Consider the following 22,170-nt stretch of genomic DNA (forward strand, 5'->3'; position numbering starts at 1 on the left):
ACATGAGGCGCAACGACGCGCGGCTCGCCGCCTACGAGGGCTGGCGCGCCGCCGAGGTCGAGAGCGTCCGCCAGCTCGCGGCCGAGGACCTGGCCGTGCGCGACGCGGTGGCCGCCCTCGAGGCGGCCCGCGCGGCCGAGACGGCGGCCGGCCTCGGCAGGGAGCACCGCCGCCGGCAGGTCGCGGAGCGCAAGTGGGCCCAGCTCGTGCTCGAGGAGAGGGTCCGGCTCCTCGACGAGATGGAGACGGTGGAGAGGGAGAACGGCGGCGAGCCGCTGTCGGACGACGACGATGTTGGTACAGATACCGGAATCGCCCAGTAAGTCATACCTGGTTAAGCTCGAAACACGATCAACTTCTCAAGGAGAGAAAAGAGGGGGGGCCAGGCGGAGCGGATGGCCCAGCTGTAGACTGTAGAATCATAGCTTTAGACGTGGCGCATCTGACAGGTTGTTACAACCGGCCGTTGTGTTTGGGCCCGCTGGAGCCCTTGTGTATTATAGCATAAGAGAATATACCCAGCATTTGCTTTTTTCCTTTCCAATTCCGCACGGTAATCACACATCGTTCCCGGCATGTTCACAAGTTGGCACAGAATAGACGATCAATTGTTGCTTTTTCATTTCGTAGCCTGACCAGTCCATCCCTTTGGATTGGACACGGGAGAAAGGCGCTGTCTAGACGTCGCATTCTGGAAAAACCATCAGATATGCAACAGAATAAGCCATCCTGCTAGGCGTCGCATTGAGCGAGATCGCTCCGATATACAGCCCAACGTGTTCGCGTAACGCCATTGCAATGTTGCTAAACCTCCTCTTTCATCATATTGCGTCGGCATGCACATGTGTCTATGCAACCGACTGCGCTCCACCACACGAAATCACTTTTTTCCTCGACTTGACAAGTTGAGCCCGTTCCACTCATACACCAGCCTCTGCGTCTTTTGTCCGTTTGCCATTGTCTCTCCCCCTGCCTCTCCACAGCGCAGAGGAACGCCATGCTAGGCTGTGCATCTAGTAGACCTTCTTCTTCTCATCGAAGCTGACCTTGCCGGGCCCGCTGTTGACGAGCAGCAAAAGACCGCCGACAATCGACAGAATCTGGAAGAAGTCGTACTTGGCAAAGTCCTTGTGGGGGTGCTGTTCGTGGAGCTATGCGTGGCGAGTTAGCATGGTGGGCTGATCGACAGAGGTGGAAGAGACTTACAGTCCAGAAGTTGTTGACGAGGATGTTGAAGACGCTGAGGATGACGACGAGAAGCGTGGCGCTGGCCTTGGCCTTGAAACCAACGACAACCATGACACAGGCGACGAGGCCGATCAGGGAGACGAGGATGCGGCCAAGCGTCCACTCGCCGCTGAAGACGAAGCCAATGAAGAGGAAGATGAGCAAAACACGTCCGGCGAGCTGGATGTACATCTTGCGGTCCTTCTCCTCGAGCTGGGGAAGGCCGGCAAAGGCCTGCGTCTTGCGGATCCACGAGTCGGAGAGGACCATGAGGAGGCCGCCCATGACGGAGAGGTTGCGGAGGAAGAAGTTGAGATCAAAGATCAGGCCGTAGCCGAGGGCCTGCATGACAACAACGGCAATGAGACCGCCGACGGCATATTCCGAGTACTTCCTGGCAATGACGAGCCCCGAGCAGATGCTCATGGCGATCACGTTGACGATGAGGAAGAGGTGGGTCACACCACTCCAGACTGTGCGTGGCGCGCATGGCTTGTTAGCTTCTTGCAAGGCAGCTCGTAGGGGCTCTGAGCTCTGGAAATGGCCGAGGCTTACTGTGGCGGTAGTCGTGCAGGTAGTGAAGCTGATCGCTCCATTGTGTTATTATCCTGAGCGCGTCCTCGAGGAAGGTCACAACAATCAGGAAACGGCCAATCGCGGGAAGGTAGCTGTGAGAAGCCCAGGGGTGTCAGCACGCAGGCGGCTCTTTGTGAGCGCAAAGGCAGCTTTGAGACTTACGGCTTGATGGGCTCGCTGATGGTGTCGAGCATGTCCTCAATCTTGCTCGTCTGCTCGCGAATGGCGTCCAGAGGGCTCGAGTTCTCCTGGTCCTGGGGGGAGGCAGGGCCGCCGAAGGGATTGGGCTGGCCAATGCCGTAGCCGGTGGGACCTCGCATCGTCGCCATATTGATGGGATAATGGGACGGTAGTCGGTGTGTGCAAGGAGCAGATGCGCTATTGCACGATGGAGGCTGGAAAAGACTGTCGAGCTCTTCCCGGGGTTGAGAGCTGGGCGGCGGGAGGAGAGCAGGGAAGCTCGGGCGCGGGTCTGGCGATATTGAAGCGGCCAAAACAAAGCAGAGACTGTTGCACCAACTGAGTAAGCTTGGTGGGAAAGGCCACAGGAAAAGATACGAGGCGGCGATGAGGATCGATCGGGAGCTTTGAGCTGCTGCTGCTGCTGCGAGAGAAAGGGAGGGGAAGAGAGGCTGGGAAGTGAGTTCGTGAATGCTGTCCACTTGTGCTGGAACAAAAATGTGGACGGGGGTTCTGGCAGTGATGTAGCTCCTTGATGCGGATTGAACCACTGTGTCCTCAAGCCGGAAGCGTGCGAGGGCCCTGGCCTGGACTAAGCTTCACAAAGTTCCAGCTGTCACCATCCAAACGGTTACCACCCATAGCGGGGTACTTGGCTCTAGGGGTCGCGCCACTGCCGACCCAAGGTTCCTCCGTAACAGAAAGGAACCATGCACGGACAGTGGGGTAGGGGCTGGCAGACCCCGGAGCAGCACCACATGCTCGATGGAGCTGCTCCGGGCGTTTGAAAGCCACTCTTTGCTGCTCTTTGTCCTCTACTTTAGGTACTTAGTTACCTACCCTCGCTACCTGTAGTACCTTACCTAACAAGGTGCAACCAGGGATGACAGCCGCTTCTGTGGCCCTCAGCTTCTCCTCTCACTTGACCACATTTGAGGCTGATGACAGCATGGTAACGAGAAGCTCAATTGACTGCCCGTCATCGAGTCGAGTGCAGCGAGGATTTGATCGGGTTGTTTTGTGCGATTACGTCACGAACCAGCTCCCGCCATGCCATGCCAGCAGCCGATGATCGTTGTTGCACAGCCCAGAACGATGACAGTGGGTGCAGCCAGAGTCAGAGATGTCATTTCAAACCAGGTTATTCTAGCCATTTTTCTGTGTCCTTTGTGTCCAGGCTGGTGTTTCTCGAGCCACTTCACAAGCTACCTGGGGAATGATATATGTTGACGACCAGAGCTCGTGAGCCTGCACTTATGCACTTGGCAATCAACTCCAAGTGACGGAATTGACAGGATTCATTCTCGCAGGAGCCACGAATCTGGACACACAATTTATTCATAATTAAAGCAAACATTGACATAGTGTCTTGATCAACTTGAGGGTCTCACGCACTCCCGCCAGGACGACAAAGGCTGCATTAGGAAGCTCGCCAGGGAGAGGGAGAGAGCCATATCCACACCACCACCAAGCAGCAACAACGCCACTTACACATCGCCCAATGCCCACGGGGCGGCAAGGAAGCGCGACATGTTCACCTGCTTATTGCGCGACATGTTCACCTGCTTATTCCAAGGGAGTTACACAAGAACCACAAAGCTCCAAGAGCCCGCTCGGAGGTCTGCACATCAAATCTACGTCAAGCACCGATCGACCCGAACAGGTAGATCGTTCGAGTCCCCCGGTCCCCCGCTGCTGATGGATGAGCAGCTTGGCGGCTAAGAATAGATTGTCAGACTACCCCCCAAGCGCCGCCCCCGGCTAATAAACCCCCTGCACATAGATGAACACACCACGTCTCCATCACTCCCCATGCTGTCCACAGCATGATGTCCGTATGCAGAGCATCAGAAGCGCGTCTCCTGAACCCTCTAATGGTCCCAGTGGTCAGACAGTTTTCTAGAATAGAAGCCCTCTGAAATGGCCAACCTCAAGGTTACACGCGCGACACAACCCTTGGTTTCCAAGGCACTTACACGCTTGTTATGCGCCTGTCGGGGTGGGGTTCAAGGGCTCATCTAAAGGAGGTGGGCATTTGATCATCAGATACGACCTTCTCTTGTGCAAAGATGCAGGAGGCTTCCGCAATTAGTTTATTGAGTAGAACATCGAGTTTGACCTGGTACTTCGTACTGGCTGGATGATCATCGACCTCAACTGCAATGAGGTCAAACATGACGATGCTTTGAAGGAATAACTCTGTATATGGTATCGAGAGAGCGAATCGAAAACAAAGCCAGCCAGCTCTAATCCTGTACATCTTTAGCAATGAAAGAAGGCCGACAACCTCCCAGCTTTAGCTTGCTCCAAAGGAAACCTCCAGTAAACATTGCCATCTCATTTTAGGTAAAAAGGACACTCTCCCAGACGCCGGTAGTATGCAAAGACAAAACCCCCTTCCTATCGGCGGTTGAACAAGGAGAAAGAACAAAAAAGACAGCAACACGTTATTTCGCCCCCGGCCGGAACGCAACTTCCGGCCCTTGGCCCCATGACAGCGCCCTCTCGTTTCTGTAGCTGGGGAGCGGCGAGTTGCCCGGGTCCGACGAGGCAGCCAGCTCCACGGGCGGTGGCGGCGGTGACTGTGTCGGGCTGGAGTACGGCCGTTAGCAGGGTGCAGAACAAAGGACTTATGCGTCTAGCATTTGCGAGGATGGGTTTTAACATACTAGTAGCCTCCGTGACCGGGCTGCCCGCCTGACATGGGCGGCGGGGGGGCCATGCCCTGGTGCGTGTTGTACGGCGAGTGTCCGGGGCTCATGGGCGGCGGCGGAGTGCCGGTGTAGTGCGAATGCATCGGCGGGCTGTGCGGTCCCGGTCCATACGGGTCGCGGACCGAGTAGGGCGAGTGGGAATTGAAGGTCTCCTGGCCGGGGCTCCTCGGGTCGTACTTGTTCTCCGTCGTCGTAGGGGGCACGGCGTACGAGTTCCTGTCACGCCTGTGCATGAGGCTGTCCAGCCGTTCCCTCCTGCCGCATAGGTACAGCAGAGCGCCGGCCAGGAGGAGCACGGCGGCCCCGCCAATGGCGATGCCGGCGATGGCGCCGGCGCTGAGCGACGAGCCGTGCGAGGATGAGTCCGAACCCGAGGCAGGAGGACTGGATGACTGGGCCGGCTTGGTGCTCGAAGTTTCGGACGGAAGCGGCTCGCCTGGATTGAGCTGGAAGGTGGCATTGGCGGCAAACTCTTTCTGGACCTTGAGCGTCGCATTCTCTCTCTGCATGGCTTCATTAGCTGCCTTGTCTTTACAAGCACCAGAAGGGAAGAAAAGGCCCACCTCATTGATGACTCCAACCATATTTTGCTCGAAACACGAGCCAGGAGCCGAGCAGTAGTAGAAGATGGGATCCGTGTCATTCACCCGGACGCGGAACTTGGGGCCCTGCCATGATCGTTCAGCCCATTGAGGAGGATCAAGGGGTGAAAGTGCATCTCAAGACTTACATCTCCGGAATAGACATGCGGATTCTGGAAGCCTGAAAAGAAGCCCGGTTGCCTATTCACGCCCGAGAGTTCCCAAGGAATACAAGGTCTCTTGTAATCAGCGCGGACTACCGAGTGGCCGCCCGGGTAAAAGTTGAATTCTGAAAGACAATGTCAGTCCCGATACTCCATGACTCGGTACAAAAGATCGCTGGTACAAACCAATGATATCGCCAACGGAGGCCTTGACATTGTCTGGTTCAAACTTGAAGCCGTTCTGTGTTCTCTGTCAACATAAGAGGTCCCAGGTTCAATGGCAGACAGGTTTCAACGTACGGCACCAACAGCAACGGTATGGGTCGTGGCGGGCGCGCTGGACGTGGTGCTGGCCTTTTGGGCCACGGCAGTCGTCGCCGCCAAAGCGAGGCTGAGAAAGACTAAAGTCTGCGACATCGTGATGGCTTTTCTTCAGGTCATCTGTCGTTCGAATGCAAGACACCACTGCTTGGGGACTAACCATCAAGCGTCGGGAAGAATAACCAGTGCGGGAGGGGAGAGGAGAGAGCAGAGAAAAACAGATGGGATGGGGGTTAGCCGGCATGGCTGATGTTAATCAGCTTCATGCTGACGGGTACGAAAGTACATCAAAGGAAACTCTGGCCGCACCCAGTCCGAGTTGGAGGGCAGGGCGCCCGGCGCCACCCTGCAGGCGAGTGGTAAGGATGTTGGAGGTTGCTGCGGATGGGTGAGATTGCCAAGTACGGCGATGTAGGATAAAGAGGGTGGGGAACAAAGAGAGAAGCCCGTCCTCGCATCCATCGAGGGCCGGACTCGGCTGCTGAGAGGGAGATCAAAAGCATGCCCACCCACTCATGCTTACCCTGGACGTCGTGTTGGGGGCTGGCTCAGCAGACTGCAGACACGTGCAGGATGGGATGCTGCAGCCAAATGTAGAATGCCAGGGTAGCATGTTGGACGGCTCGGTCGACGCCGACTTGTCATCGAACCAACACAACTGGCCGGGGATAGCAACCATGGCGGCAGATTTGCTGCAAGGTCAAATAGTGCGAAGGAGAGAGGAGAGTTATTGCCAGATAGCTTCGACATACTCAAACCGAGTGCACGGATAGTCATGTAGTCAAGCTATGCAAGTCATGCCCACACCGGCTCTCACGCTATCTCTGCTCTGATCATCTTGAGCCGTGGAAGCCTCGTCTGGTCAACAAAGACATGCACTCTGTGGAGGGAAAGGAGGAACGTAGCATCGAGCCTGACGGTGATCGACACACACTTGGGCCGTCCCTTGTCACGTCACTCAGAGAGACCTCACGACTGTGCTCTCTGTCGCGAAGGCCCGCGAGGCTCGAGGCCCATTTCGCGGGCTGGATACACGACCCCGCCATCCTTATTGCCGGGATGGCTAATGTGGCCAGAACATGCGACCCGGTCGTGATTTGGGTCAATATAGGCGTTCATGAAGCGAGCTGGCTTATCGCAAATTCCAGAGGAATGTAGTTCACTCGCCCTGGTTGGGGTCCAAAACCATGGTCCCCCCCTGTCCCATAGCGAAGCGGAAGATCCGCCGCATCTGCCCCCGACTTGGAGGGCAGTTACCCGGGATGTGATGAGTCGAGTGACCGGGATGATGCGGATCCCGCAATGAAAAGTAAGAGAGACATGGACAAAGAAAATTGATCGCTCAAGCTTAAACCAGCCTAGCTTGTGATCCATAGACTGTCATCAGAAGACTGCTTACTGACGAGCGGACCCTGCTTGGTAGGTGCGGCAAACAGCGCTTGTCTATTTGCGGCGCAGGTTTGGAGTGGCAGTTCTCGTCACTGATCTGCGTGTCTGCCTTCCAGGACTGTCCAGACACGAGGTGCGGGTTTGGTCTTTGTGCCAACGTGTCGTGGGGCAGTGGCTGAAAGCTGAAGGATGAAGGACGGCGGACCTGCGCCAGTTGCTGATGTGCCCCGTCCCTTGGAACGGCAGTGCATGTAGCCCTTGTGACCCTCAATTGCGCATTGGAGAGGAGCGAACTTGCTCTCCAACATACTGCGGATAACAAATGGTACCTTGGGTAGTCTGGAGAGGTTCAAGAATCGTTGCGGAAACCCCCAATCGATTGCCTGACAGTCCAAATGTTATTTGTGAAGAGAAAGTGAGTCCCGAAATCCTCACCAAATCTGTGGGGAAGCATTTCTGGGGAAGCGGTGTCTAAGCACTAGCCCGAACCAGCCTGGTAAATGAGCTTGATGGGACTTCAAGGATTACTAGGTCGTGGGCGATGCACCTCGAGGGGCCTCTGTGGCGTCCGCTGTGCACATCATTCCTTGAGACAATGCCAGCACACTGGTGCTGACAGCGGTGCCTGGCGTGGTGGACAAGGGATCCATATCCGTCCATCACAATTGCAAGACCGAGAAGACCGAGAAGCATTATCTAAAGGCGGGCCGGATCCTAGCCGACGACCTATTATTAAGTCTGTTCTTCGGGGTATCACAGGAGCAAAGGGAAAATGTATAATACACATAGTAGAGCCGGAGACCCTTCCCCGTCTCGTACATAAAGAACATGACTCTGCATCACTGAGTCTTGGCTTTCTCCTTCTGGCCCGCCCACCAAGACCTCGGGACGATCTCGCTTTCAAGAATCAAGCTCCAGAAGCACCACAAGTAGCAGAGGCAGAAGCCGACAGCCCCAACGCCGACATTCAGTACTACCCAGAGGTCTGGCTTGTCTGGCGGCGGGGTCGCAAAGAGCTCCAGAACGTGCCAAACCACCATGGCGAGGTAAAAGACCGCATGGACAAGGGCTGTCACCACGGAGCCAAGAGACCCATCGTTGCCCTGTAGGTACAAACTAAGGGATGTTGGAGGGAGGCCCAGGAGGTACGCCCACAGGAGGGTGAGCACGGTATAAGGTACCCGCAGGTCTACTCGCTGCAATAAGGGGAACATGGTCCAGGCCCCGAGTAGGTTGGCGAAGCCGACCCAGGCGCGCACGTCTTTGCCTAGCCCGTTCTTCCCGGCGAGCAAAAGGGTCATGGGCATCAGCGGGAGAAGCACGCTCTTCTCATGGACCTGGTAGCTGAAGAGAAAGAACCCCCAGGCCGTCGTCGCAAAAGCCAGCGGTAGCAGAGTCTTGCGCGGTCGCAGGAAGAGGACGAGGTTCGGAGGGATGATGGAGGCCAGGGTCGCTAGAAGTGACAGCCTCTGCAGCAGCTCCGGAGAGTACTTTCTCAGTTTGATCACCACGTTGGCCGCGCACCAAAAGTTGGCCACCTTGTCTTCAAACAAGCCACGCGCAAAAGGGAAGACGCGGTGCACCATCTGCACCATCTGCTCGACAACAGGATAGTAGAATGCCCCCGTGTCCAGGTAGTTCGCAAGCTGGGGAAAGAGGGGGAGCGGTGGCGGAGGGCCGTCTAGCTCAGGCCTCGAATCGATACCTCGCTGGGTGTCGTAGAGTGCGCCCAAGATCAGCGGGAGCACAAGAATGGCAAAGGACACTGCTGTGACGGCAGCAATTCCCAGCAGCCGGGAGATGTTGATGGGGAATGTGCAGCTCCCGAGCAGGTAGGCGAAAACCGAAAAGGCGTAGTAGAGGGCCATCTGCTTGAAGCCCAGAGCGGCGACGAAGAACACAGACGCCCACAGGTACCTCTCTGCAAGCATACTGGACATGCTCGCCAGCACAAAGCCCAACATGACCGTGTTATACTGGAAGTGGATGTGGTCGATGAGGATCGTGGCGGGCTGCATGAGAATGGCCACAAGCGCGACGGCAGAGGACCAAGTCGCGACGCCACTGAACCTGCTGAACCTGCGGACGAATACTACTGCTGCAGGGATGTAGATGAGATACTCCGAGACGATGACCGTGCCGCGCATAAATACTTTGAGCATGGGGTCCTCTGAGCCACGCGAGCTGTAAAGGGCAAACCACGAGGGGTCGATAAGCGATCCGATCTTGCCGCAGAGCCAGCTGTGGTAGGCCGTCAAGGGCGGATAGTCCAGACCCCACCATTGCAGGTCGTGGAAATACCATTGTGAAATGGGAAGATGTGTTGTGATCTCCATCCAATGCCGTTGGGCCTCGTAGTCGCCATACATCGGGGGTTTCTGGAAGCCTGCAGGTCATCAGGTCAGCAGACGGCTTGGAAGGGGGGCGGCGCGTGTAGAGGTTCCATACCCGAGTAGCCCCAGAAGCCGGCCGCCCATCTAAACAGGCCGACAAACATGAGAATGAGCGGGAGGAGCTCCCATTGCGACACAGAGGCTCTGGCTGGCCAGAGGAAGGCAGCCAGTGGGAAGGCCGGAGCTCGCACAAGGGCCTCGGACTTGGTGAGGTGCTCTGGGTTCTTGCCCTTGCGCCGGGGTTTATGGGACGAGGGGCCGGCCATCATTACCAACAGTAGAGTGAATCGCAACTGGCTTGTCTCATTGACCGCGTCTTAAAGGACTGAAAGAGGCGGGCGGGTGCACAATTGCGGTTGGAGATGAAAGCGCGAAGCACAGCTTGAAGCTCCGGAGCTCTGGTGCATTGATGTGCTGGCGATTAGCTAAGTGCCGTCCCGGATCGGAGATTTGAGCTGCCGGACCCCTGAGCCCCAGCGTGCCTGACTTGGGGTGCTTTAGTGGGGAACCAGCTGTTAACGTCGCCTGTGATGTCAATGTTTACAGAGCCGCCCTAGGCCTTGTTAGCGGGGTAGTTGTACGACTCGTCCTGTAACATCAGAATACTTCGACGTACGTCAATGCCGAGATATGTAGCATAGATCTCTGATAATGCACATTGCCAAGCCACAAATCCCAAGACCTTGAACGGCCATCATGAGGACAACCTGTTGAACTATCGATTGCTTCATTCAACTGTGCATTCTTCCCCCACTGACACGATGCCCTTCCCATTTGTCCTACCAACCACGTCCGCCTTCTCATACTCATCGAGCTTCACATGTGAGACACATCCCTCACTACCCCTCAACGCCAGCACGTACCGTGGGGTTGTGAGAGACACGCTCAAGAAGCACAAGCGTCTCCCGCCCATATCCCAGGCACCGAACCTCCCATTGGTCATCTCCAGCCTCACCAGCTATCTGCCCTACCTCTCTGCCGTTGAGTCGGGGCTTGGCAACCGGCCACTCCACGGCGAGCAAATCAAGGTCGCCACCAAGTCGCCGCCGGCGATAGAATGGAGGCCCACGCTCTCGGAGAGCGCCGTGCCGGGCAAGGAAGCCGCCCGCTGCAGGATCCAGTCCCTTGAGCAGGAGCTCTCCTTCGTCCTCTCGTCCCTGGCCAACGCCTACACCCTCCAGGCCCGCAGCGCCCTGCAGCCGCTCTACGTCACGTCGGTCGCGCCCATAGGCAGCCAGGAGCGCCACGGCGCCATCACCGCGGCGACCAAGCACCTGCTCGACGCGGCCTCCGTCTACGACTACCTGGCCGGGGCCGCCGAGCACCGGGCTCAGGCCCCGCCGGCGTGCGCCGTCGACATCAGCGCCGCGACCGTCCGGGCGCAGCGGGAGCTGGCCCTCGCCGAGGCGACCCTCCTCGCCGTCCTCAAGGACGACCCGTACCCGGCCGTCGCGGCGCAGGACCGCAACAAGAACGACATGGAGTGGATGTTCAAGGCGCCCGACATCCCCAAGGTGCGGGCGCACCTGTTCGCGCGGCTGTGCCTCGCCGCGTCGGAGCACGCGGCGCAGGCTTACTCGCTGTGCCAGGGCGGCGGCGGGAGGGGCAGCGGCAAGGTCAACGAGACGTTTGTCAGATACCTGGAGGACCTGAGGCGGACGAGCCGAGCCAGGGCGTGTCGTTTCTTCGGCATTGATGCGGAGCTGGGCGGGCAGACCGGCAATGCGATCGGGTGGCTCCACGCCGCATTACAAGAGCTCGGCGTAGAGAAGGAGCAGAAGAGGAGCGGGCTGGGTTTCAGCAAGCTGCGAAAGGAATGGTCGGAGAAGAGGGAAGACCGCAAGGTCGAGAGGTCGTCAAATTGGGGCGCCGATGCCGGCAAGCTCGAGGAGACACGGGTGATTGAGATGCTGGAGGCAAAATGGACGAAGCAAAACGATACGGCAAGCAAGACCGCTCGCTACAATTCACCAATCAAGTGCCATATGCTAATGCGCTGCAGATGAACACACAACTCGTCCCGCCCCCGGGCGCACTTCTGGCGCAGATGCCATCGGGTCGCGAGATCCACCAGATCAAGGCGTATGAACCGCCGGTTATCGACGCGTCCGCCTTGGACGCCATGCGAGCGCCTCCAGAAGTGGCAGACGACTACGGCAACGCCGAGAGCTCCGAGGATGAAGGGCAGCAAGTCACATCGGGACCAGGCCAATTCCCTGGTACCAAGGACGAATACGAAGGAAGGAGCTCGTACTATTAGCTGGATATGCTTGTGTCATTATATACCCAATTCTGCCTTCACGGACATATTGAAATTGCATATTTGGACATCGTGAGATGAAGAACGCCAACGCCAGTACCCATGTCCGTATCCCTGAGCCATCCCGGACTCCCGTGTCAAATCCAAAATGCTCTTGCCTTTCTTTCCATCTCTGCACGTTGTCAGTCCGTTGATTTTGTAAATCCAAGTGGGTATCTATGATGAGGGGGGGCTGTCCCCGGGCGTTCCAAAGACCGAGTTGTGGTATTCCAGAAGCTCTCTGGATCTGGAGCTCTGGAGGATGAAACAAGTCTTGCGTGACACTAGGCCACAACCAACTGGTCTATGGCCTGCCTCGCAATGTCAATAATCTGTTGGCAAGGGTGCTTGCTGCCTGGAGGAAGAATCTTGTAGCAGTGGCCATCGTTGAGCTTAATCTGACCGGTTCGTACGGCGTTATCCATGAATTCATGACGCGTCTTTGACCTGGCCTCCAACAGCTCCAAGATATCCCTCAACCCAATCTGGGTGCACGGCTGGCAGTATCTCGATGTCAAGTCGTCCTTGTGCGTATTGACTCCGTACACGTCGATCTTGAGCAGCGCTCTGACCGTCCGCCGCCACATGGAGGGTTCGAGAACGGCGTTGTTGAAATGGGCAGCAGCACCGCAGACAGAGTCCAGGCCGGCCATGCGTCCCCACAGACCACCATACTCGTCTAGGTTGAAGGTCAGATACCGATTCTCGGCATCGGCCTTGGCCACCTCTGCGTCAATCATGGCGAGGATGGCATTGTACGTGTTGGCGATGGTGGGGAGGAGGGCACAGAGCATCATGAGATTCTGGTAGCTCTGCACCGGCGGACGAAGGTTGGGGTCAGTGATCTCTGGGGAGCAGACGGGGCAAAATATGGTGTTGTGCGCCGTCTTGGCAGCATTTCGTGCCAGGCCCATGGCTGGGCCGACCTCTTTGGGCAGTTGCTGCAGCGAGTCCAGGGCAAGGTAGATGCTCGCAAGGCAACCGCAGAGCGCATTCTGCGCGTTGACAATGCCGAGTGGCGGCGGATCGGCGGTCGCATTCTCTGCGGCGACGGAAGACCGTGAAGAGAGGCTGTGAGTCTTTCCTGCCGGGGAGTACGAGTCTTGGAGGATCGCGTCGGGGCTCACGGCGGTCGACGGCGCGGATGACTGGCTGGCCTCAGGCGGGGAGTTGGTAGTGTCAAAGTCGATCTCCTGCAAGTCATAATGCCAGGAACCAGCAAAGACCCCCTTGGACTGTGGCGGCAGCTTCTGCGACTGGACGTGGATTGGTTCGGAAAAGGCGTTCTCAGCGCCTAATATATCAAGAAACTCCAGTCCCTGGGCAGTAGGATCAAGGAAGGGAAAATCCACATCCATCGGGACCTCGGCATCAGCCACCACCGGGTCGGAAGGCCCCGCAACCTCGGCATGGGGCCGCTTCCGGGGCCGGCCCATGGGCTTCTGCGGGGAGTAATGGCATTTGATGCCCTCCCTCTTGCAACGGGCACAGCCGTCCGGTTCCTTGGTACATGCCAGTTTTCGCGATCCTACATCCGCCCGGGTCAGCTGTTGCACAGCAAAGAGTGTGACCTGGTAAGGGTCAATGGAGGAAATGGCATACTACACTCATCGCACGCGCGATGCTTCTGGGGTTCTTTGGCCTTATCGGCCTGGGCCGGTACAGACGCCATTTCTCCTTCCTTGCAAGCGGATAATGTCTCCGACGACAGCCAGGGTTCACAGGAACAATACAAGACGGGGGTCTGACGTCTTTTGAGTCGCAATGGGCTTGATGTGAAGTGTCAACACGAACTCGAGGCGATCAGGTGACCGCCAGAAAAGTCTCCGAGCGGGCTGAAGGAGCCGCGCAGGATCGGGGTCTTCGGACTCGTGCCTGAGCAAGTTTCCGTACGTAATCAAGGATGTGGGGTCGACTGCCTGGAGCTGTCGGCCAGCACTAACAAGCCGAGCAGTGTCTTGTTTGCTTGCACCTTGATGAGCAGAGAGAGACAGCTGGCTATCGCTGTCGAGTGTCGGCACGGAGTGCACGATTCCAAATGGCTCTGCCCCGGTACGTTATAACGGGTACTAGGCCAGACCGGCACGACTCGTAGACCAAAAAGATGTCGGGAGATGGACACGGTGGACAATATCTGTCGTCTTGAAGAAGCAAACATGGGAGAAAATCCAGTTATTCAATAAAATGCCTGATTACTGGAGATAATGACATTCTTGTCCTGGGGCCAGGCAACGGTCGTGATGCAGCTTCTGAATACCCCCCTCGTTGTAGGGCTGAGAAGGGAATGGTTGAGGGGTGGAGATGAGTGGGCATCGAGGTGTCGATCTAACAGAATCAAGAAGCAGAAAAGGCGGTGAGTGGACCGTGCTGCCCAAGACATGCTAGCTTCCCCGCCGACCATGGCAGAAAAAAAAAGTTCGAGAAATTGGTAGATTTCTAGATCCTAGTGCCTACTGGAGCCGTCTCAGACTTCACAGGTCGAGAGCAGAGCGCAACACCGAGCAGCAATGGCTCCCGAAAACGCAGCACGCAAGCGGAAAACTCCGGTCAAGGAGGTGGAGGAGTCGGACAGCGAGATCCCGGATGACTTGCTTGATGGGGCATTGTCACAAAGCGAAGATGACTCGGAAGACTTCAGCAGCGACGGAGACTTCGACGAGGAAGATCAAGAAGGGTCGGGCGACGAAGATGATGAACCCTTACACAGCGACGATGCCTCCTTTGACTCGGAGCCTGAGGAGCTTGAGGACGGTCTCGAGAAGCTGGCTGCGGATCTTGGGAAACCTGCCGACGAGCAGCTAGACGACCAAGACCGACCAAACTACCGAGTGACCACGGATGCCAACGGCGGCGTGCGGTACATATACGACGAGATAGACCCCGTGTACGACTCGGATGATACCGACGCCAACGAGCCAGTCAACACGATTGGAAACATCCCTCTGTCCTTTTACGATTCGTACCCGCACATTGGTTATGACATCAACGGCAAGAAGATCATGCGGCCGGCCACGGGCGACGCTCTCGATGCCCTTCTCGACAGCATAGAGGTGCCTAAGGGTTGGACTGGCCTCACAGACCCTTCGACCGGCAAGCCTCTCAACCTCAGCCAGGACGAGTTAGAGCTCCTCAAGCGCGTCCAGATGAATGAGCTGCCAGAGGACGGTTACGATCCTTATCCGGTATGTGTGCTCGTGGCGGAACCGGGCCCGAGGCAAAAACTGACATGACATGTTACACAGGATACCGTGGAATACTTTACCGGTATTGAGGAAAAGATGCCTCTGAGTGCTGCACCCGAGCCCAAGCGTCGTTTCTTGCCCTCCAAGCACGAAGCCAAGAGGGTCATGAAGCTGGTGCGAGCCATCCGGGAGGGAAGGATCCTGCCCTACAAGCCTCCCGAGGAGCGAGAGAAGGAGGAGGAAGAGGAAGAGCATCACTATGACCTGTGGCAGGATGAGCAGCCGCAAGAACCTCATGTGATGCATATCCCAGCTCCCAAACTTCCTCCTCCGGGCTACGACATGAGCTACAACCCTCCGCCCGAGTACCTCCCGACGAAGGATGAGAAGGAAGCCTGGGAGAATATCGACCCCGAGGAGCGCGAGAAAGAGTATCTGCCAAGCAAGCACGACGCCTTGCGCAAGGTTCCGGCCTACGACACCTTTGTGAAGGAGCGCTTTGAGCGATGCTTAGATCTGTATCTGGCGCCCAGAATTCGAAAGAACAGGCTCAACATCGACCCGAACTCGCTCCTCCCCAAATTACCCCGCCCCGAAGAGCTCAAGCCGTTCCCAACGGTCTGCCAGACCATTTTCCGCGGTCACGAAGGCCGCGTCCGGTCGTTGGCTATTGATCCTACTGGGTGCTGGTTGGCGACGGGTGGCGACGACGGTACGGTTCGCCTCTGGGAGCTCTTGACCGGACGCCAAGTCTGGAGCGTTACGCTCAGCAGTGATGACGTCGTGGACTGTGTACGCTGGCGGCCCAACAAGGATGCCTTTGTGCTTTCGGCCGCCGCCGGGGAAGACATCTTCATGATGGTCCCGCCCGTTATCAACCCGGAGCTAGAACAAGCTAGTCGGGACGTGCTCGCTGCCGGCTTCGGCTATGCTGCCAACGGGAACCAGCAGCCCACCGACCTGAAGCAGCCTCCGGCCAAGTGGGCCAAGCCCGGCACCGCGCGTCTGGAGGACGAGGGTGTCATTGTCAAGGTGACTGTCCGGTCGCCTGTCAAGGTCATTAGCTGGCACAGGAGAGGCGACCACTTTTGCACCGTTTCGCCGTCGGGCGGCCGCACCTCGGTCGCCATTCACACGCTTTCCAAGCATCTTACACAGATACCCTTCCGCAAACTGTCCGATCACCCCCAGACTGCCCACTTCCACCCCTCCAGACCCCTGTTCTTTGTCGCCACCAAGGTCAAGATTCGTTGCTACGACCTGCAGAAGCTAGAGCTCGTCAAAATCATCCAGCCAGGCGCCAAGTCCATCTCGTCGTTTGACGTGCATAACGGCGGTGACAACATCATCGTCGGTTCTCATGACAGGAGGCTGCTCTGGCACGACCTCGACCTCTCTACCCGCCCATTCAAGGTGATGCGCTTCCATCCCAAGGCCATCCGGTCCGTCAAGTATCACAAAGGCGGCCTGCCACTGTTTGCCGACGCCAGCGACGACGGTACCCTACAGATCTTCCACGGCAAGGTCGTCAGCGACCTCATGGAGAACCCCACCATCGTGCCGCTCAAAATGCTCAAGGGTCACAAGGTCGTCGACCATCTCGGTGTATTGGATGTCGACTGGCACCCGAAGGAACCGTGGTGTGTCTCTGCCGGTGCCGATGGGACCTGCAGGCTCTGGATGTAATTTTGGATGGATTACGGAGTACTGGCATGTAGCTCAAAGTGTATATAGGGCATATATGAGCGAGGCGTTTGACATGTGGAAAATAGAATCTTATTTCATCACAACTTTAGCTTTCCTGTTCTCGTGGCATCTATCTACGATTCGCACACCCTTGACAGGGACGCTTTCCTTTCAGAATGGTACAGCAAACAGGCCATGTTGCTTAACGAAGTGCCTCCAAGTCATTTCGGAACAACAGGCACGGCTCTCTCCTGTACGTTTCTCGGTAGGGCCGACTCCAGAACTTGAATCGGCGCGGCTTCTACACTCGATGAGCCGTAGCGCATTCATTGCGTTTAGTCCACTTCCATCAGGGCTACCGGCTATCATGGCAGATTGGCGAGATGAAACAACGGTCGACTTGCATAACCGGTTTCACTCCGCCTGCCGGTGCCGTCCGTGCTGTGTGTTGCCAGATTTGCAGCGCATCTTCAGGGAAGACCCGAGTAACCCCAACTGCTCTGAGTCCCTCAATCTTCGAGAATCTGACAGGGACATCGGCGTGCGCCTCCAGTCATTTCCGTGATATTAAACAATCGGAATGCATACAAGGTTTCCACAATGATAACGTGCCTACCCGAGGAAGACCGACCACACTCGACGAAGGTCACATAATGTTCTAGATTACCGCCTAAATCCCATTGATACCCTGGCACACCACGCCGGCCTGTTCCTTGGCCTTCTCTGGATAGGTTCCATCCCATCCCGGCCCGGTGGACTCAAGTATAGCACCACCAAGCATTAGCCAACCTCTATTCCCGGGCTCGGTAATGCACGATCGAGCCTCATTTCAAACACTCTAATTAGGCCATCTGCATCTCGGTTTGCTTGCATCGCACGTTCTCCGAGCCATATTACCTGGACTGGACGACTTGACGATCCGGGCGCTCGAGTCCAAGGGACGAGCGAGCTGCTTTCGTCCAAATCAAAAGCTGTGCCATGGAGAGGAGTGATGCATCTACTGCCATGAATGGCTGGGCCCAATGTATATACAAGCGTGAACGTCAGAACCGAGAGCACGGGTAGGCCAGACGGTGAAACCTGGGGAACCGGAGATCGTCGCCTCATCCTCCAACTTGGGGCCCTGGAGGGATAGCATCCTTCTTGTCTCAACATCGGACGCTCGCATGCTCTGATATCGAACCGTGTCTTGGAGATCTCATATTGCAGGCACATAAACATATTCAGCCGCTTGATAGATCGAGCCGCCCCTTGTTGTGGGCGTCAACGGGCCTCTCGGCGAGCATGCACCCAGAATCACACTCTCGATATCGAAACAAACCCTGTCATAACATGATTAAAACACTTTGGCCTCTATATGTTTCTCGACGGCCCAATATGAGCTCAACCAACACCAATGGACCACACGCACGAGGTCCGTCCCGTCCATCATACCAGATGAGCATGATCGTCCTACACTTTCTCGCGTCTGATATATGTATAAGTGGCCTAGCGACAAGACTTGCCGTATCAGAATGCCCTTCTCTCGTCCTCCACGCCCAAAGCTTCTTTTCTTTCAACATTCTGGGAACTGCCCAAGTCAATCCTTATAGGCCTTGTTCTTCTATCATATTTTGCTTCTTCACTCATTCTTTGTAAACCCAAGTTGCGTTCCCGCAGTCATGGGTATTTTCAACAGGAAGGCCCAGGCCGAGGCCACCCGCCACGCTCAGGAGGATGCACCTCGGTTCGAGAGGGTCAACTGGAGGAAGGAGCCGGGTCTCCGCAAGCTCTACTTTTACGCCTTTATTCTCTGTGTGGCCTCGGCCACAACTGGCTATGACGGGTGAGTCTCCTCATCGTGTCGACAGTCTCTTGAGGGACGACAGAAGTACTGACTATGGTATCATATCTAGCATGTTCTTCAACTCGGTACAGAACTTCGACTCATGGAAGAACTTCTTCGGCGATCCACAGGGTCAGACCTTGGGCCTCCTCGGCGCCCTCTACCAGATCGGTAGCTTGGTCTCGATCCCATTTGTGTCAGTACACGTCCGCAGGCAGGTGAAAGGAGAAGGAGAAGCATGCCAAACTGACCATATCGCCTAGTCCGCTCATCACCGATAACCTGGGCCGGAAGCTCCCCATTGCCATGGGCTGCTGCATCATGATTGTCGGTGCTATTCTCCAGGGCAGCTGCCAGAACCTACCCAGTTCGTATCCCCTTACCTGCCCAATGCAGATACACACTAGTCCCATCTGACTTTGCTTCACAGCATTCATGGGTGGCCGCGTCCTGCTTGGCTTCGGCAACAGTCTCGCCCAGATTGCTTCTCCCATGCTCCTCACTGAGCTCTGCCACCCACAGCACCGAGGCCGTCTGACCACCGTCTACAACTGCCTCTGGAATGTGGGAGCATTGGGTGAGTCGATATTGCCCTGGCGCTCCCTTCAAGACACAAGCTGACGGAAGAACAAGTGGTCGCATGGCTCGCCTTTGGAACAAACTTCCTCAACAACGAGTGGTCCTGGCGGATCCCGGCCCTGGTCCAGGCTCTTCCTTCCGTCGTCCAGCTCGTCTTCATCTACTGGGTGCCCGAGTCTCCTCGCTACCTCATGGCCAAGGAGAAGCACGAGCAGGCCCTCGCCATCCTGGCCAAGTACCACGCCAACGGCGACGCCAACCACCCCACCGTCCAGTTCGAGTACCAGGAGATCAAGGAGACCATCCGCCTCGAGTTTGAGAACAAGAAGAACAGCCGTTACGTCGACTTCTTCCGCACCCGCGGCAACCGCTACCGCCTCGCCATCCTGCTGTCCCTCGGCATCTTCTCCCAGTGGTCCGGCAACGCCATCATCTCCAACTACACGTCCAAGCTGTACGAGACGGCCGGCATCATGGACTCGACCGAGAAGCTCGGCCTGTCGGCGGGGCAGACGGTGCTCGCGCTCATCGTCTCCGTGACCATGGCCCTGCTCGTCGACAAGATCGGCCGCCGGCCCATGTTCCTGGCCTCTACCGGCGGCATGCTCGGCACGTTTGTGTTCTGGACCCTGACCTCGGGCCTCTACGAGGAGCACGGGCTCGAGGGCGCCAGCAAGGCCATGATATTCTTCATCTGGCTCTTTGGCGTCATGTACTCGCTCGCCTGGTCCGGCCTGCTCGTCGGCTACGCCATCGAGATCCTGCCCTACCGCATGCGCGCCAAGGGCCTCATGATCATGAACGTGTCCGTCCAGGCGGCCCTGACGCTCAACGTCTACGCCAATCCCATCGCGTTTGACTTTTTCGAGGGCCACACCTGGAAGTTCTACCTCATCTACACCGTAAGTTGCCCGCTCCCCCCTCTCTCTCCGGAAGGAATTGTAGCAAAAGAGTAACCAAGGCTGGTGAACAAATCAAACTGACACCCCACAGTGCTGGATCTTCTTCGAGCTCTGCTTCGTCTGGCGGTTCTACGTCGAGACGCGTGGGCCCACCCTCGAGGAGCTGGCCAAGGTCATTGACGGCGACCAGGCCAACGTCGCTCACCTGGACATGCACATTGTCGACAAGGGAGCGACGCTGGCCTCGCCACACTCGGATGAGCACGTGGACAAGTCGGAGAAGGCGGACAAGATCTGACAGGTCAAATAGTCTGTGTCTTTCGTCCTTCCCTTTTAGGGGCTGAACTGGTGTTTTCGAGCACAATCCAGAAGAGTTCTTTGCGTCTTAACTCTCTTGCACCGACGCGTGTGTATATGAAGAGGTAGGTGGCTGGCTACGGTGGAAGCGCGGTTGTGACTTGGAGGTATATAATTATGTTTTGTAAACATGTGGTTGCAAAAGTAGTTGATGATATGATATACAAGATATATGCGGGTTTACACAAGGAGTTACAAGTAGCTGGTCATCACAAAGAGACAAGTTATGGGTTACTGCAACAATTTTAATTGCAGAAGAATAATTACATCGCCCCATCACAGCGTAATGCCTCGCGGCAGGAGGATGTGGATGCAATGTCTAGCGTTTATCAGATATTTCTAAAACCAGGTCGAGTTTCCATCTACTCCTCGTTTGGGCTCGCCATCCTCATCCGCTTGTCCCTTGTCCCCACCGACTCGCCGTCTTCGATCCCGGGCGGTGCTTGTTTCCGTTTGCGAGACGATACATCGGCTGGCGGAAGAAGGTCCAAGTCGACCAACCAAGGCAGCTGCATTGAAGCCTCGTCCTCCCCTTGAATGGCTGCATTCACGAAGAGGGTCTGCTGTCCTCTCTTGAGAGGATAAGCATCGCCTCTGCAGTGACTCGTGTGATAGGATCGTTGTTGTGGTAGCTTCCCATCATCTCGTGAAGCTTTAAGCCTGCCCAGGGTCTCCACTACTTGAGACTTGCCGTTATCTACGGCCGTGAAATGAGATGGCTCGGCGCTGCTTGGCTCTCTCCAAGCCACCAGTTTAGCCCCCCATCCTTCATGGATATCCCAAAGCAGTGCAGACTTGGTCTGTTTCGTGCTACTGCTGCAAAAGATCCTTGCATCCCGCTCGTTGATGTGCGTCTGTAAAGTCCAGTATACCCCTAGGAGGGCCATGAGTTATAGCCACATCTGTATTGGGTTCGATAGCAAATGTGTGCCCCTCCTGGGGTGAATATTGAAATCCCCCTTCACCCCGTGAAGGGGTGTAAGGGCTGGCATATACCGTCAAACTTGCCCCGTTATCGAGCGTAAAGTGATGGGTGCCCTCGTCAAGGAACATAATCCCAGACTGCCTTGCATCCTCAAATAAAGTCCTTATCTCGCCGTAGCCGCCGTATTCTTTGCTCACTTCGTCTGCTCGAAGAGCTGGAATGGCTTCTGCGACTTTCTTTTTAAATATTGGAACATCCAACGTGAAGTCATGGTTGCCGGCAATAACAAGCTTGAGCTTTGCATCGAGGCTCTTTAGAAGCTCGAGAGTGGTGATAAACTCGGCGGTTTTGGACTCTTCTGTCAAATCACCACAGTGGATGGCGACATCAACGTGCTGGGTGCGGTTCTCGAGTTGAAGGGGATGGTTCTCGGGCGTGAAGGCCATGCCGTGGGTGTCTGAAAGAACGAGAAAGCGAGTCTTGATCAGATTGACCGCGACTTTTGACTCCATGATGAATGTGTTTTATGGATAGCTGTGTCCGCGTGTATCTGTAGGCGTTTATACGTGGGCGCGCGTTGGCAGACGTATGTTTGACAAAGGATTGAGTTTCTGCTGAATTTTGATGCAGATGTGGAATGGCAAAGGAATGAGGACATAACGACCAGAAGAAGGGATTTAAGATCGTCATACTTTGTACGTGGGCTTCCGAGATCTTTCCTGGGTGAACCAGAGAACCGTATGAAGCGGTTTGCTCCATATAGAGCCAGTATTTCGTTCCTTGGCCAAGTAATCCACATCACGTACATGCTGTGTGTGTGTGTGTGTGTGTGTCTAAATAGAAAGGCCCTGCTCAATTCCATGGCTACAA

General features: G+C 56.3%; 9 protein-coding genes across 9 annotated transcripts; 4 read left to right on the forward strand and 5 right to left on the reverse strand.

Moving 5' to 3' along the window:
- Positions 1-323, forward strand: E0L32_003709 (uncharacterized protein; the record flags this gene model as incomplete). The annotated part of the gene is made up of 1 exon (XM_031138039.1): positions 1-323. A coding segment is annotated over one exon (323 nt), but the record flags the coding sequence as incomplete, so codon positions are not given.
- Positions 324-1,013: 690 nt separating this feature from the next.
- On the reverse strand, positions 1,014-3,137 carry E0L32_003710 (uncharacterized protein; the record flags this gene model as incomplete). The annotated part of the gene is made up of 6 exons (XM_031138041.1): positions 1,014-1,151; positions 1,207-1,700; positions 1,783-1,895; positions 1,966-2,575; positions 2,619-2,801; positions 3,023-3,137. The coding sequence occupies 6 exons, from the start codon at positions 3,135-3,137 to the stop codon at positions 1,014-1,016; spliced, it is 1,653 nt and encodes a 550-aa protein (XP_030998127.1).
- Positions 3,138-4,430: 1,293 nt separating this feature from the next.
- On the reverse strand, positions 4,431-5,859 carry E0L32_003711 (uncharacterized protein; the record flags this gene model as incomplete). The annotated part of the gene is made up of 5 exons (XM_031138042.1): positions 4,431-4,575; positions 4,653-5,365; positions 5,428-5,567; positions 5,629-5,692; positions 5,743-5,859. 5 exons carry the CDS (start codon positions 5,857-5,859, stop codon positions 4,431-4,433), a joined length of 1,179 nt encoding a protein of 392 aa, XP_030998128.1.
- Positions 5,860-7,991: 2,132 nt separating this feature from the next.
- E0L32_003712 (uncharacterized protein) lies at positions 7,992-9,811 on the reverse strand (the record flags this gene model as incomplete). The annotated part of the gene is made up of 2 exons (XM_031138043.1): positions 7,992-9,538; positions 9,601-9,811. 2 exons carry the CDS (start codon positions 9,809-9,811, stop codon positions 7,992-7,994), a joined length of 1,758 nt encoding a protein of 585 aa, XP_030998129.1.
- Positions 9,812-10,306: 495 nt separating this feature from the next.
- On the forward strand, positions 10,307-11,805 carry E0L32_003713 (uncharacterized protein; the record flags this gene model as incomplete). The annotated part of the gene is made up of 2 exons (XM_031138044.1): positions 10,307-11,443; positions 11,548-11,805. 2 exons carry the CDS (start codon positions 10,307-10,309, stop codon positions 11,803-11,805), a joined length of 1,395 nt encoding a protein of 464 aa, XP_030998130.1.
- A 323-nt stretch (positions 11,806-12,128) lies between these two features.
- On the reverse strand, positions 12,129-13,280 carry E0L32_003714 (uncharacterized protein; the record flags this gene model as incomplete). The annotated part of the gene is made up of 1 exon (XM_031138045.1): positions 12,129-13,280. The coding sequence occupies one exon, from the start codon at positions 13,278-13,280 to the stop codon at positions 12,129-12,131; it is 1,152 nt and encodes a 383-aa protein (XP_030998131.1).
- Positions 13,281-14,351: 1,071 nt separating this feature from the next.
- E0L32_003715 (uncharacterized protein) lies at positions 14,352-16,712 on the forward strand (the record flags this gene model as incomplete). Its single annotated transcript, XM_031138046.1, has 2 exons — positions 14,352-15,026; positions 15,087-16,712. The coding sequence occupies 2 exons, from the start codon at positions 14,352-14,354 to the stop codon at positions 16,710-16,712; spliced, it is 2,301 nt and encodes a 766-aa protein (XP_030998132.1).
- A 1,661-nt stretch (positions 16,713-18,373) lies between these two features.
- On the forward strand, positions 18,374-20,316 carry E0L32_003716 (uncharacterized protein; the record flags this gene model as incomplete). Its single annotated transcript, XM_031138047.1, has 6 exons — positions 18,374-18,537; positions 18,608-18,733; positions 18,801-18,904; positions 18,968-19,114; positions 19,171-20,018; positions 20,110-20,316. 6 exons carry the CDS (start codon positions 18,374-18,376, stop codon positions 20,314-20,316), a joined length of 1,596 nt encoding a protein of 531 aa, XP_030998133.1.
- Positions 20,317-21,185: 869 nt separating this feature from the next.
- On the reverse strand, positions 21,186-21,812 carry E0L32_003717 (uncharacterized protein; the record flags this gene model as incomplete). The annotated part of the gene is made up of 1 exon (XM_031138048.1): positions 21,186-21,812. The coding sequence occupies one exon, from the start codon at positions 21,810-21,812 to the stop codon at positions 21,186-21,188; it is 627 nt and encodes a 208-aa protein (XP_030998134.1).
- Between the last annotated feature and the right edge of the window lie 358 nt (positions 21,813-22,170).

This window comes from Thyridium curvatum, assembly GCF_004353045.1.
Source record: "Thyridium curvatum strain D216 chromosome Unknown NODE_17_length_530222_cov_84.051745, whole genome shotgun sequence".
Classification (NCBI taxonomy): domain Eukaryota; kingdom Fungi; phylum Ascomycota; class Sordariomycetes; order Thyridiales; family Thyridiaceae; genus Thyridium; species Thyridium curvatum.